Source organism: Mus pahari, chromosome 20, assembly GCF_900095145.1.
Source record: "Mus pahari chromosome 20, PAHARI_EIJ_v1.1, whole genome shotgun sequence".
Taxonomy (NCBI): domain Eukaryota; kingdom Metazoa; phylum Chordata; class Mammalia; order Rodentia; family Muridae; genus Mus; species Mus pahari.
Window position 1 is genome coordinate 29,472,406 of NC_034609.1, and position 14,569 is coordinate 29,486,974.

General features: G+C 49.4%; 2 protein-coding genes across 9 annotated transcripts in view; both read left to right on the forward strand.

Annotated features, from left to right (window-relative positions):
- The window catches only part of Dus2 (dihydrouridine synthase 2), a 41,962-nt gene extending 35,702 nt beyond the window's left edge, over positions 1-6,260 (forward strand). For all 5 annotated transcript variants that reach the window (XM_021220055.1, XM_021220053.1, XM_029532647.1 and 2 more), the window contains 5 exons: positions 922-1,043; positions 2,809-2,958; positions 4,297-4,384; positions 5,440-5,513; positions 5,728-6,260. In XM_021220055.1, coding sequence (XP_021075714.1) covers positions 922-1,043; positions 2,809-2,958; positions 4,297-4,384; positions 5,440-5,513; positions 5,728-5,965 — 672 coding nt within the window. In that variant the 3' untranslated portion in view covers positions 5,966-6,260. The remainder of the gene's footprint in view (positions 1-921; positions 1,044-2,808; positions 2,959-4,296; positions 4,385-5,439; positions 5,514-5,727) is intronic.
- A 6,184-nt stretch (positions 6,261-12,444) lies between these two features.
- Positions 12,445-14,569, forward strand: part of Nfatc3 (nuclear factor of activated T cells 3) — a 69,328-nt gene continuing 67,203 nt past the window's right edge. For 2 of the 4 annotated variants that reach the window (XM_021219969.1, XM_021219968.1), the window contains exon 1: positions 12,445-12,806. In XM_021219969.1, the coding sequence (XP_021075628.1) occupies positions 12,704-12,806 (103 nt within the window). In that variant the 5' untranslated portion in view covers positions 12,445-12,703. The remainder of the gene's footprint in view (positions 12,807-14,569) is intronic. The other 2 variants (XM_029532438.1, XM_029532439.1) reach the window with 1 other exon arrangement.

The window sequence follows — 14,569 nt, forward strand, 5'->3', positions numbered from 1 at the left end:
GTCTGATCAGGGTGTGTTGTCACGGAGAGAGGGAATGCCCTCCAGCATCAGCATGGACGCTTCTAGTCTGATCAGGTACTTTCTGGGCTAGACAAGCTGTATCACGGTCCTGCCCCTGGCTGGGACTCACCCACTTATTCCATCTGTTCTGCGCATGCCATGGCTCTTTCCTAGGTACTGAAAGCAGGCCTAAAGTGGGATGCTATAACAGTGTGTGTGTGTGTGTGTGTCTGGGGGTGTGTGTGGGGGGATGAGTGCTTCTGTAGGCCTGTCTACAAAGCCTTGACCTACTGCTGCTACCCTGCCCTGCCCCTAGCTGGGTGAGCATCCAGAGTATTATCTCTGGGAAGTCATCTGGCTTCCCCGGGCCTCACTTCTCAGGATGTAGAGTAAGGTAACCGCTGTACCTATCTTTTTATAGACATTCAAATTGATAAATAATGTGTATGAACATGCTTAGTAGATGGGATTGTGCCCCACCCATGTAGGGGAAGTTGAAGAGAGGTTTGTGAAGATATGGTTGGTCCTGGTTGTAAGGAATAGAAAATAGAAATCTTACTCCAGTCCTAGGGCTAGATTTCCCCTGCCAAAGTTTTCTGTGTTGCTCTCCCTGCCCTGGAAGCTGCTCAGCATCTGCTTCCCTGTGGTAGCCTGTGGTGCCTAAAGCATGGCTTGGTTCTTATACTTATCCCTCAGTCGGGGTGGCTAAGTAGGCATGAGCCTTAGTTTGACCCTTACACTTTGTATGACAGCAGGAGGAACAGATAGCAGGGTGGAGGCAGTTCTTATATGGGGGCAGGTCACACAGGCACACTTTAAAAAGCTCACTTCTAATGCCCTCTTAGGGCCCCTCTCCTTCCCCTGGGAGGCCACTGCAGCATGTGCTGGTAGCCGGTGGGCTCATGTTAGCTCTCCTCTCAGGCGGTGCAGTATGATAACCACTACACCAACACCAAGTACTGCTTGTGCCAAATGCTGCGGGAACAGCTGGAATCACCTCAGGGAAGACTGCTTCATGCTGCCCAGTCTTCCCAGGAAATTTGGTAAGAGTACAGTGGTCTATCTAGCTGTTCTTGCAGACTTGACCCAGACTTGACCCTGATCCCTAAGATTTTGCTGAGGGACCAGGGATGTGTATGTGTGGGAGTGGGGTGGTAGTGCGGCTTTGCTTTGTAGAAGAGAGTACTTTCACAGCTTTGAAACCTTCCATTCTTCCACTATTTTAGTAGCAGTATTGGTAACTAGGGCATTGCTAGATTAGGACAGTATCAAGCTTAGGGACCATGGTGGACAGTGTCAAGCTTAAGGACCACAGGCCTCCTTAAGTGTGAGCGCTTGTTTTCAGTTCTCAGCTTCCCAAGAAGGCGTTTTCTGTTTCTGCTTTTTTTGTTGTTGGTTTTTTTTTTTTTTTTTTGGTTTTTCGAGACAGGGTTTCTCCGTGTAGCCCTGGCTGTCCTGGAACTCAACCTGGTAGACCAGGCTAGCCTCGAACTCAGAAATCCGCCTGCCTCTGCCTCCCGAGTGCTGGGATTAAAGGCCTGCGCCACCAGGCCCGGCTGTTGTTTTGTTTTTATTTATTTGTTTGTTTTAAGACAGGGTCTCTCTGTACAGTCAGGCTGTCCTGCACTCCTGGAGGAAGGCAAGAGACAGGCCTGGGAATTCCTGAAGAAGTTGTGTTTCTATTAATGGGCCTTTTGCATGCCAGGCTAACAAACAAACAAACAAACAAACAAACAAAAATGGTCAATAGAGATGAGGCTTTCTGAGCAGTGGTGGCCACGCCTTTAATCCCAGCACTTGGGAGACAGAGACAGGTAGATCTCTGAGTTCAAGGCCAGCCTGGTCTACAAAGTGAGTTCCAGGACAGCCAGGGCTATACAGAAAAACCCTGTCTTGAAAAAAACAAAACAAACAAAAAAAAAAACCAAAAAACAAAAAACAGGGGTGGGGTAGGGGGCAGAGATGGGATGGGGGGGGGTGCTTTATACTAGTCAGGGAGGCCGTGCCTTGGTTCCTGTGATCCTGTAGCTTTAAATCACAAGGTAAACACCTGGAGGCCTTTGGCAACTTAGCCTCCTTCAGCTCTTTCAGCCTCCTGTCTACTGTCACCATAATTCACGCTTGAGTCCTCTGTCTTAAAGGCCTCTTCTCCGAACATTGGCTGTGTGCATCCTCCTTCCTCTAAGACTCTCTGGATCCTGCTCGCCTTCAGCGACCCATGTGGAGGGGAGGTTTTAGAAGGGAAAGCTCTTCCAGAAGCCGCCTTCTATCCCTGGCCTGTACTGCTGATTCTGCCTCTGTCCCATAACAGTCAAGCAGCTCAGCAGGAGTGTTTTGTGACCTCCAGAAGAGAATGTAACTCTGGAGCCTTGTGAGGTTCAGACTGAGGTCCATGGTAACCATGGGCAGCGAGGAATCAATCCGTCCTCAGCCTTTGTCTTTTCCTCCCTGGGCCCACATGAAGATGATAGTATGTCCATTCCAGTGCAGGTCAGCGCTCCTGTGCTGGCTCATTGGAGACATCCGCCTGTGTGGCCATCACTGGGAAAGAGCTGAGAATAGTCGTGCTGCTGGTGGGGGGTAACCTCTGCAATCCTTTTTTACCTAGCCCAACCTCCTTCTCAAAATTTCAAATTCATCCAATACTTTGCAGTTTAGGCAGATGTCAGGGTGTGTAAACAGTATCTTCTGATGATCAGACCCTGGTAGAGTTTTGAGATATGTGGTATAGAAGTTTCTTGGTCTCCTGCAGTTCCCTGGATTCTGTTCTACTAAGGTTTCTATCCTGCCCTACCTCCTTCTCTATAGTGAGGCCTTTGGCCTTGGTGCCTTCTATGAGAAGACCATTCGGGAGCTCGATGCTCGGCGAGCTGACCTCCTGGCCAGGACTCCAGAGGCTGTTGAGGAGCCAGCTGAAGATACCTCTGGCATCATTAAAATGGCTATCAGGTTTGACCGGTAGGTTTCCAGTATATTCCAGAGCAAGTTGCCTCGGGGTTTTAGTGGCTGTTGTATGTGGATAATGTCAAGCTTAGGGACCATAGGTCTCCTTAGTATGGATACTTGGTCTTAGTTTTCAGTTTTCCAAGAAGGTGCTTTTAATTAGTGTTTGTTTGTTTCATTTTGAGACAAGATCTCTCTACATACCCATGCTGTCCTGGAACTCATTATGTAGACCAGGGTGACTTTGAACTCACAGAGATCCACTTGCCTCAGACTCTAGAGCCCTAGGAGTCAGGCCTGTGCCACCTCAAGGATTGTATTTAAGGCACAATTTCATGTAGCCCAGACTGACCTTAAACTTACCATGTAGCTTTTGATGACCTGAACTCCTTGCCCTCAAAGAGAAGGTGCTTTCCGGAAGAAGCCAGTCCCCGAAGCTCAGGCAGCACTGCTGGGGACATACTTTTCTAAGACAGTCAGACAGAATTGAATTCCACTTTTTTCCTGACCCATTTCCTTCTACAACTTGGGACAGGGAGATGGGTCTTTCTGTTCCTCAGAATCTGTGCTTTTCCCCCTGAAGCTCTTGGCTTTCCTTGGCTCTGTATCCCTGCTCATACCCCGCCCCTCACCCGGCCAGTGGGCACTCTCTAGGCAGAGGTAGATCCAGTCTGATTCTTGCCTTCCATTGTGACTCAGCTTTGAGTGGTGCCCTCATTCTTGTCCCCTGCCATCTGGGTCTGAGCCTACTCCAGTCTCCAAATCCCAGACCAGGAGCCAGTCTTGTCTGGCAAGGGCTTGTGGTGGGGTTAACTGGACAGCTGTTGGGCAGTCATATGCCAAAGGGAGCTCCCAGTGGAAGTTGGAACAGGTCCCTCTCTCCCTGTCACAGACAGACTCTGAAGCCAAAGTTTATTGTGTCTGTAGCAAATAACCCTGACACTCAGCAGATAGAATCACAGTGGGCACTAAGCTAGAGCACTAAGCCCACTGTGTGGTCACCTCCTACCTCCATCCAGTCCCTCAGATCTGGCTTTGAAAGGCCAAGCAAACCTTCTTCCCTGGCTGTTGAAGGCAGTTTTCAGCCTGCCACTTAGAGAATTGGGAGTTCTCACATACATGCACTCATTATTATGTTAAGTATGGAGAAGCCCTTCTTTCCTTTAGATTAAAACTTAGGATGCACCTGCAGGTAGAACAGGAAGGGAGTGGGTGCAAGAGCCTTGGGCAGCAGCCTGATATCTCAGTTTCTCCAGTTCCTATAGCACCTACCAGTGGCTGATTGGTGGTTCTTGCTAAGTCCTAGGATAGAAATGGCAAATAGGCCCTGACTGTCTCTCCTCCTTCTCCTAGGAGAGCATATCCACCCCAGGTCACTCCCAAGATGTGCCTGCTGGAATGGTGTCGGAGAGAGAAGTTGCCACAACCTGTGTATGAAACAGTGAGTTTTTCTGGCTATTGCCTGTCTAGCATCCAACCCCAGTGCCTCCTACCCTGCTACCATGCCTGTAGTACCCTCACAGCTCATCCTCAGTGCCAGGCTGCCTGGGTAGCATCTGAACTTGCTGCCTATAGATGTGCATAAGTTGCTAGTAGTAGGGTCAATTGCTGATAGCCCCTAATCTCCCACCTTGGGTTGTCATCCAATTCTGGCACATATATCTTTGGGTTGGGCTTCAGCCAGTGGGCCACAAAATCATGCCCACGTATAGGGACCCTGGGGTGGAAACCCTGAGATAGATACTCTTGCTTTCCTTCCTTTGATCCCCATGGCTGGTCTTTCTTTCCTACTGGCCTTCTGGGCCTTGTGTCCCTTTTACCAGAGTGACTTTTGGAAAACAAATCTAACCTCTCCGTCTCTTGTTGAAGTTACCAGCTCCCCGGAACTCAAGACCCACCCCCAAATACTTCCCTATTTCATCTATTCCTCTCTACTCCAGCCACACCGCCTGATCCCTCCGCCAGATGTGCCTTTATTGCCCCCACACTTGTTTCTTCTCAGTCTTTTGCCATCTGGTGAACTTCTTTCTGCTGGGAACTGGCCCACATAGAAGTCAGTAGGCAGAGGCCCCATAGTAAAGTGCAGATAATGGCCCTTTGTTTAGTTCAGTGACAGAACTCACTGATACACTCGATATCATCGTCAATTTGCATAACTGCCCCTTTCCCCTGAAATATACAGCAGGTACTTTCCCATGGGCGGAGCATGTGATCAGGGAGCCTCTGTTTGACTTAAGTTAGAAGTTCTAGCCCAGCAGTTGTGGTGCACGCTTTTAGTTCCAGCACTCAGGAGGAAGCAGGTGAAGCTCCAACTTTGAGGCCAGCCTGGTCTACAAAATGAGGTCCAGGACAGCCAGGGCTACACAGTAAAACCCTGTCTCGAAAAATCCAAGGTGGGGTGGGGGGTGAGGGTGAGAGAAGTCTTCTTTCATCTGTGTGTTCAGCATGTGATGACGCAGGTGGGCAGTCTTCTGTTTCCTTTGCTCTCTTCACCAGGTTCAGCGACCTATAGATCGCATGTTCTGCTCTGTTGTCACTGTTGCGGAACAAAAGTACCAGTCCACTTTGTGGTAAGTGCTCCTCAGATGGTATGAGACTGTTAGTGTGGGGATCCAAGTCTGTTCTGGATCTGTGAGACTTGGCTGTGTTGTGTGTGAGAGCACCCAGTGATGACCCATCTTAGCAGCTTTATCAGAAGCTCTTCAAAGTATTTGTAGGCTCAGGGCCTCAAGGCTATAGTCCTACTGTTGACTTCCTTCATTAATCGTTGCTTCATTTACCCAGGGACAAGTCCAAGAAACTGGCGGAGCAGACTGCAGCAATTGTGTGTCTTAGGAGCCAGGGCCTCCCTGAGGGTCGGCTGGGTGAGGAGAACCCCTCCTTGAACAAGCGCAAGCGAGAGGCCCCTGACCAAGACCCTGGGGACCCAAGAGTTCAGGAGCCAGCACTACCTGGGGAGATATGCAAGAAGCCATTTGTAACCTTGGAAAGTAGTGAAGAGAATCTTCTGGAAGGCTGCTGACTCCTGCTCTGGTTGACAGTGTGTGGGACTGATGTGAAGGGGTGATTGGTGCCAGGACCTAAACCAGGTGCCCTTGGAAAGTTTGATTGCCCTTGACATACAAACCTAGAGGCCTTGGCCCAGGTCATCAGTCTGAAACAAGTGCCAAGAAATGTCCAAGGGTAATACTGTCTCTCATATGTCTGATGGCCAAGCCAAGTTCCCAGTGACCTGAATGTTTCTTTGAAAATGAGGTTTTTAGGCCTCACTTCCAACTTGACATTGATACCGTGCAATAAAGACTCTCACCTAAGGCCAACTGCTTCAACCTTACATCCTGACATAATTTTTCTACTTCTACCCTCTGTGCAGGGCTGGAGCTTCCCAGAGTATATCTCTTACATGTAGGGAATGAGTGGATCTTTGGGGTCCACTGGATTTTTTTTTTAAAGATTTATTTATTTATTATATGTAAGTACACTGTAGCTATCCTCAGACACCCCAGAAGAGGGAGTCAGATCTCGTTAAGGATGGCTGTGAGCCACCATGTGGTTGCTGGGATTTGAACTCTGCACCTTTGGAAGAACAGTCAGGTGCTCTTACCCGCTGAGCCATCTCACCAGCCCTCCACTGGATTTTGATGAAAGCAGGTAAGGACCAAGAAAACCATTTTAATGAGGTGTTAATCTTCAGTTGACTTTCCTGATGAGAGGTCTGTGTAAGCTCAGAAAGATCAAGAGTATCAGATACCCCATAAAGGGCTAATGCAAGCCTAGTGGACTTGGAGGGTAAGGGCCAGGAGTCTCCTTTATGCCTTACAGCTAATTTGAACTCAGACCTGATGAAGTGCCTGCTCAGGGCAGGGAACACTTCATGGCAATTTGGTTTTTGTCAAATGTAGCAGTCATAGCTCTCTCTCTCTCCCCCGCACCCCCCAGTCCCACTTGAGGTGAAAGGAAGTGGTAGATTCTCTTTAATTTCCTCCTGGCAGTGAGAAGCAAACAAATAGCTCCCACACATTTATTGGGGCCTCCCCACTCCCCTGCTGGGAGGGGTGGCCCGACCAAAGGTCCCTGCCCTGCCCCACCCCCGCTTCCTCTGCTGTAAACAGGGTGTGTGACCTTCCTATTGCCAGGGTATATGGGGGGAGGATTCCCCTCTAGACTGAACCTTTCTTTCCCACAAGTCCCCTGAGGACAGCCTCATGGCTTTGCGGCCACTTGCAGCCCCCTGACCCTGCATGTCTCTGAATCGAAGGCTTAGTGGTTTAGGCTTTGTCTCTTCCATCACCACCCACACTACCTCTTCTTTGTTCAGATAAAGTTACCAAGTTACCTCACTCCCAGAGGCCTCTCCAAGCCCTTGCCTTTTGACAGTGGGTAACTCACTTCTAGTCATCTGCCCCTTAGTGGGCTCAGTCTTCTGCATGTGTGAGGCTGGCCTGTGATGCAGTACTCTGTGGCTGTGTGTGTCTGCTTGCTGAGAGACTGCCTTAACTCTTGACTCTACTGCTGTCAGAGTTGGGGCCCCACTAAGGAGGAAGATAGTCCTGGTCTGACCTCAGCCTGAAAGTTCATATCTAGGTTTGTGTGTTTCTCCTAAACTTGTCTTGAAAACTCCCCCGTTACCCTTTCTTGTACTTGGGATGGAATAGGAAGACCAAGGCTCCCAGAGGACCCCCTTCTCCCAGGCATGCTCGAACAGGATCTGGGGTACAGAGCATCAAGTGCAGTCTAAGTGGCCATGGGGATTGATATCAAACCTCTTTTTCTCACTAGTGTGGTTTTTCCGGGGCAGCTCCTTCCCTGGCAAGGTCAGATTCATTTTCCTGATTCAGGAAGCAGAGAAATGGGTGCTACTAAGATGCAGGTGGCATTGAGGTGAGTGGGAGGAGCTCTGAGGACCCTGGGGAGAGGCTTGTAGCCAGCTGAGGAGGGGCTGGTTCGTATGTTTCCAGTGATGGGGCATAGGTGGCAAAGATCCTCAGTGAACAGTGAACATGTTGGTCCGAGTCCTTGAACAATTTGTTCATTAGCATAGCTGCATGATGTCTGCTTTGGACTCAGCGACCTGCCCAAGATCTGGGACTGACTGAAAGCCCTAGTCAAGCCTGAAGGCATTGTCTCTTCATGTCTACCCTCAGAATAGAACTAGGAGTTCCCAACCCCACCCTGGGAGAGAAGTAGCAGTACCCACCCATCCATACCCTTGATTGCAGTGTTCTCCTTAGCCCCCCCCCCCCTTTCTCTCTCTCTCTCTCTTTTTCTTTTTGGTTTTTCGAAACAGGGTTTCTCTGTGTAGCCCTGGCTGTCCTGGAACTCACTCTGTAGACCAGGCTGGCCTCGAACTCAGAAATTCACCTGCCTCTGCCTCCCAAGTGCTGGGATTAAAGGCGTGCGCCACCATGCCCAGCTCCTTAGCCTGTCTTATGGGGGTCTTTTGGTTCTCTTTTGTCTTGAGATAGTTTCTTGTGCAGTCTGAGCTAGCCTTGAACTATATGTATTTATTGTTTATTGATTACTCTGTTAGGGGAGGCATCTGGATATCAGAGGGTGAGTTTGGAAAATCATTCCTCTCCTTCCATCACTATGTGGTTCCCAGGGATCAAACTCAGCTCATCAGGCTTGGGTGGCAAGTGCTGTCTCACTAGCCCCTTAGCAAAGTTTTCTTCTTAAAACCTCCTCTGACTTATGGTTTTATGTTATGTTGGGGATTGAATCCAGAGGTTGGTGAGTGCCAGGCAGGCATTCTTGTAAGGGACCTACGTCCCCAGTGACAATTGTTTTTATTCTGTGGTGGAGTTTTGTTATGTAACCCTGGCTGGCCTGAAACTTGCTTGCTATGTAGACCAGGCTGGCTTCCAACTTGCAGCTGCCCCCACGTGCTGTGCTTACAAACACGTACCAGCACACTTTGCCTAGAATACATGGTTTTATGTTCCATGAGGAGGAGGAAGGTTGGAGACGTTGGTGGCAATTACAAAGTTACAGAAAGAAGCTTGTCGTGGGGAAAGATAAGGAGGAATCTGAAGCCGAGACCTCCACAGGCTTAAGTCCACCCGCGTGCTGCTCCTCTCAGGACTCTGGTCTTGGAAACTGCGCCCTGGATCAAGGGCAAAGCTCTAGTCCAGCAGGAGAAGACAGGGTGATGGCCTGGCTTCTCAGTTCTCTGTGCTGACTTCAGCAGCTAATGTTTTGAGGTTAGAATTGGCTGGTTCTAACTTATCCATCCAAACTGGAGCTGCTTCAGATAGTCTGTTTCTCTATGGCAAGCATTGGCATGGAGGTAGAGAGCAGGCACAGTAAACTAAGAGCTTGGAAGGTGTGTGTGTGTGTGTGTGTGTGTGTGTGTGTGTGTGTGTGTGTGTGTGGTGGGCAGAGAAAGGGTATATGGCACAGAGAGAAAGAATTTCTAAATTTGAAGGTTCCTGGTTTTCCCTAATATGAAACAAGGGACGACGGGGCTGTGCTAAGCTGTACCACTACATGGTCCTGAGGCATAGAAGAAGCCTCAGCAGTAGAGACTCAAGAAAGCGTCTCTTGATTCTCAAGCCTGGGCCATCATTTACACAGGAGGGGGAAAGGGTCTGTAGAGACCCTGATGGTCTCTGTCTACTCTGAGGTTCTACTCTACTTCCCACCAGGCTCCCCTGAGAGATCTGCAGTTGGAGTAGATGGTGAGCCAGAGCTTTGGGGGAAAAAAACCTCGGCACTAGCTGGGGAAGCAGTGAAAGGAGTATGCATATTGGGGGAGTGTCGTGTGTGTGTGTGTGTGTGTGTGTGTGTGTGTGTGTGTGTCTGTGTGTCTGTGTGTGTGTGTCTGTGTGTGTGTGTCTGTGTGGTGGTGGTGGGACCTTCATGGCCTATAGGCGTCTATTTGCTGTGTTCTTCCCTGGCTTTCTTTCTCCCCCCTTCCCTCTCCCCTTCTCTTCCTCTTGCCCAACACAGTTCATGCTGCCTTTCTTACCAAAATGGTAACTCATTTCCTACAACTGGTTCTTCCCTCTGCTGAGCCTTTAACACCTAAACCAGAAGCCTTTCCTGCTGCCTGACCCTTTTCTAGATAGTCTCCAGTACTCAATGTCTGGGGGAAAAAGATGTATTGCTGAACATTTAATAAACGGGTGGATTTTTCTATGGTGCCTTAGGAAGTTTAGGAATTGACAGGCCATGGTCTACATTCTGCCTCCCTGGTCAGATTTATATTTTTATTTTTTTAAAAAGATTTATTCTGACTTTATGTACATGAACGTTTTGCCTGCTTGTATAAATGTGTACTATATGTGTATTATATGTATGCCTTGTGCCTATATAAAGCCAGAAGGCGGCACCAGACACCCTGGGAGTTACAGATGGTTGTGAGTCACCATGTCAGTTGGGAACCAAATCCAGATCCTCTGGAAGAACAGCAAGTGCTCTGTCTCTCCAGTTCTTCGGCTTCTACTTTAGCCCAATTCACCTGGCTCAGGTGAAGTCACAACTGGGGAGGGGAGGGAGACTGGGTCCTCGCTCTCAATCTAAATTACAAGCATGCACCTACAGACTGGAGCTGAAGTTGCTTTAAGTTGTATGGGAACGGGGAAGTAAGCTGGCTAGATTTTGGGGACCTTATGGGATAGTGGGACCATGGGAACTAGTTGGTAAGCCTATAGTCTGTCTCTGCTGCAGGCCAGATGTAGTCTTTGGTCTCCTAGCTTCCGATTCAAGCTTTCTAGGTTAGCCCCTCTGAAGACAGGATAGCTTGTTGTGAAGTATTTTTTTTTAACCCACTTCCTTCACTTTTAAGTCCTTCACTCTTTGTTTTGAGGCAGGATCCCGTGTCCCTAGGCTGTCCTCACACTCACTATATAAGATGATGATGAGCCCCTGATCCTTGGCCTCTGCCATGTGAGTGCTGGGACTGCAGCCATGTGCCTCTAAGCCTGACTGCTTCCTCTTCCTTGCAGCTCTTAATGCCCTTAGCCAAGTGTTCTATATAGAAGTGACTATTATATTCTCCCGCTTAGCATCACACAGTGACCCTGCCCACTCATACAACATCACCTTTGGCTTCTGCCCATTGGTCCTTCTATGGAACAAGCTTTTGCTTGGATCTCCAGTTTCTACTAATCCTGTAGCGTGTGGGTGGGTGTTCAATGTCCTCAGAGCTGCTATCACAGCTCTAATCTCTTTGCACTGTAATTATATATCTGCTGTTCCTCTCTCAACCCTGAAGGGAGACTATCTCCGTATCTCTATGTCCCTCGTAAGCACTGGTAAAGTCCTGAGCAGGAATAAACCAGTCCAAGCTGAATGGCGCTCGAGCTCAGAACACTCCTTGCTCTTCTGACCCTAGGCTTAGCTGGGCTCCCCCTGGGGCTCACTTAGTAGCCCAGGAATCCCTGAGATGCAGAGATCTTTGCAAGGAGCTTGTGTTTGCTCCATTCTCCCAGGGGCTTTTGTGAGTAGTAGGAGACTTGCTGTCGTGGGGGAGGTGGTCCCTGTCTTCTCCCAACTCCTTCTCTTAATCATGCGCTAAGTAAACAAGACTGAGTCCCCAGACTCCAAGGGATGGTGTCTTGGGCCATCTCATGTCTCATCGGGGAAGGCAGACTCTTTGAAATGGAGCCAAGATTGAAAGCGGGTGCTTTTTGACAGCGTCACTTCCTATATGTGGACTTTCCTTGCTCGGGTGTCACAATGCTTTAGTCTCACGGTTATGTACTAAGATGCAGAAGTCAAGAAGGGGACTTTTTTCTCTGTGTCTGCTCAACTTCCAGCACCAGACCTGGCCCCTCTGATTTAGGTGAGGCCTAGCTAGAATGCACGGTATCAACTCTGGGCCGGCTAAAGGGGACAAAGACACAGCCACTGAGGCAGAGCCCCACCCCAGAAGGGTGGATCTGAATCAACTCCAGACTCGTCTCGCAAGGTTTTCTTCAGCTCCACCCTAACCTACCCGGAAGCTCGATCCAATCCCTGGCCGTCTCCAAGTTACGCCATCGAAGTTGGTATGGAGGGATGCAGGGGTGACTGGTAACTTTTGAAGTGGTCTAACGAACGCATCCACTCAAAACTCAGCCATAAGTGAAAAGTACCTCTGTGGGGCCAAATATCCGGACACCTATACCCCTGGCGCTCTGCTACCCACTTCCTCGACGTGAGTTCCGCCCAATGAGGGGGAAAAGGATAGCCTCCAATTGGCCTACGTGGGTTCCCAATCTAATTAGACCGCGCTATTGGCCCTACTCTGGTCTTGGTTTAGAAACTGCGGAAGAGAGAGACTTTTAACTACAACTTCCGAGAGGGAGCAGGGCTCCGGGGCTCCTTCTTGCTCACGTGACTTCCTCCTGGCAGAGGACTCACGCGATAGGCCGGCGAGGAGGCGGGGCCCGTGGCTGTCAGCGGAGCCAGCGGCCTATGGGCTGCCCCGTCGGGCGGGAGCGCGGCGAGGGGCGGGGCGGGGCGCGCTGCAGGGCGCGGGAGCGCGCCGGCGGCGGTGGCGGCAGTGGCGGCGACTGTGGGGGNGGGGGGCGGGGAGCCTTGGTGGAGGCGACCCGTGGCTGTGAGGCACCCTCGACCGGCGGCGGTGACGGCTCCCGGTGCGGCGGGGCGCTTGGCCGGCTTTCTAGGTCGGAACGGAACGCTCGGCCTCACGGGCCCCGCCCGGAAAGTTTGCAGCGGAGCCGCGACCTCCTGGCCGGCGCGGCCCAGAATGAAGCGGCGCTGAGGAGCCGCCGCGGCCGCCTAAGGAGGAGGCGCTGCACCCCGGGCCACGCCGATGACTACTGCAAACTGTGGCGCCCACGACGAGCTCGACTTCAAACTCGTCTTCGGCGAGGACGGGGCACCAGCGGCGGTGTCCCAGGTCTCGCGGCCTGCAGGTGGGTGCCGGGCCGGCCGGGACGGTGGAGCGTGCCCTCGCCGCGCTCCCGCCAGCTCGCCTTCCCCTCGGTCCCCCTGGTGCGACCGGGTGGCGAGGAAAGCCCGATTTAATTTGAGGAGGAGGAGGAGGCGTGTGGTTCGGGGCGACGTGGAAGTATCTTGGCTGCGAGCGAACTAGTAGGGAACTCGACTCCGAGAGGCCAGTGGCCGGCGGACGCCCGGGCTTTGGAGGCAGAGGTTGTTGGGGCCAAAGCCCTAAGAGGTTTCTGGTTGTCGTAGTTGTGCCAGCGTGGTGCGGAGGAAATGTCCCCGAGAAGTGTAAGCGCACTTGACCGTCTTTAGGCTATTTGTAAAAAATTCTTAATTTGAAAGATGCGTGTTCTTGTAGTGTAGGACCCTTTTCAGATTCCACTTTTAAAAAAAAAAAATCTACTTTGCCAGGAGACCAACACGTTCGAGTTAGCGGCCACTTGTGCAAATTTATATTCAAGTATACTATAACGGACCTTTCTGAAAACTGGATTGTTTGGCTTGGCAAAGTGTTTCTGGAGATTTAAAAAACAAAAACAAAAAACCAAGATATGTTGCTTTTTAAAAATACAGTTCTCCTAGAATGTTCTAGAAGGCTTTTAAAAAAAAAAAAGATGTTTTAAAAGATATCTTAGGTTGGGAAAGCTGGACACCATAATGCTTGCGGGTCAAACCAGTCAGTAAATAGAAACAGGATGATGACGGGGGACTTAACTCTCTCCTGTGACCTGGTTTGGAATAGTGTGGATCATTAAGTTCAGCTTCCCTGTTACATATGCAAGAGAACTTAGAAAACGAAGATGGATAAGAGTATTCCTGTTTATTCTCTCCAGCATTAAGTGAGTTACTTAAAATTTTTCATAGTATTTCGAGGTCTAATACATTGTTTTCTCAGCGTTGCATTGAATCTCTAGGAAGTACAATACCTTTAAGTTCCTTTTCAGCCTCCGTATGCTGTTTTCAACGTGATAAATATAATAGCTAAGAGTTGACTGTGTTCATTTCCAGTTCCATTAGCATTATTTGAATCAGCCTTAGGTCGAAGATACTAGTGGATACTCAGTGGGTAGTGTATAACTGATGCAGTCTCCGGCTCCTGATGAAAATTGGGAAACAGATGAGACACATAGCTCAAACAACTATTACTAGGCAAACTAAATTGTCATGAATTTTATATATAAAATAGAAAAATGGGGTTTATGGAGCAGATGGCATTGAGTTGCACTTAGGTTATGGAAATTGAAAAAAAAAAAAAAACAAACAACTTGTTTGAGTGAATTTGTAGGAAACAAGTTTGTAGTTGGATTTGTAGTTGGAATTCCCAAAGGTAAGCATAAACAGTCTTACCAGAAGCCGACTTTAAAATGCTCCCCTGCCTTTTGTTTTTTCTTATCATTTCTTAGAGTCTAGTTCTGCCTGGTCTGCCGCCTCATCTTCCAAGTGCTGGTATTGGAGGCCATGTGCCACCATATTCAGTGGTCATTTTCTTAAGAATATTTGTTTCCCATTATGGTGGAAATCATATGAAAAAGTAAAACTTTTTGCTTTTGGATTTTATTGAGACAGTGTTTCACTATGTGTAACAGGCCAGCTTAGAACTGGCCATGTAGCCCAGGCTAGCCTCAGAATGGAGATATTCCTCCTGCTTTAGCCTTTGAGACTACTATAAGACACCACACTCAGCTATCTTATTTAACACAGTTGTGGTTTTTGTTTTTTTGTTTTTTTTTTT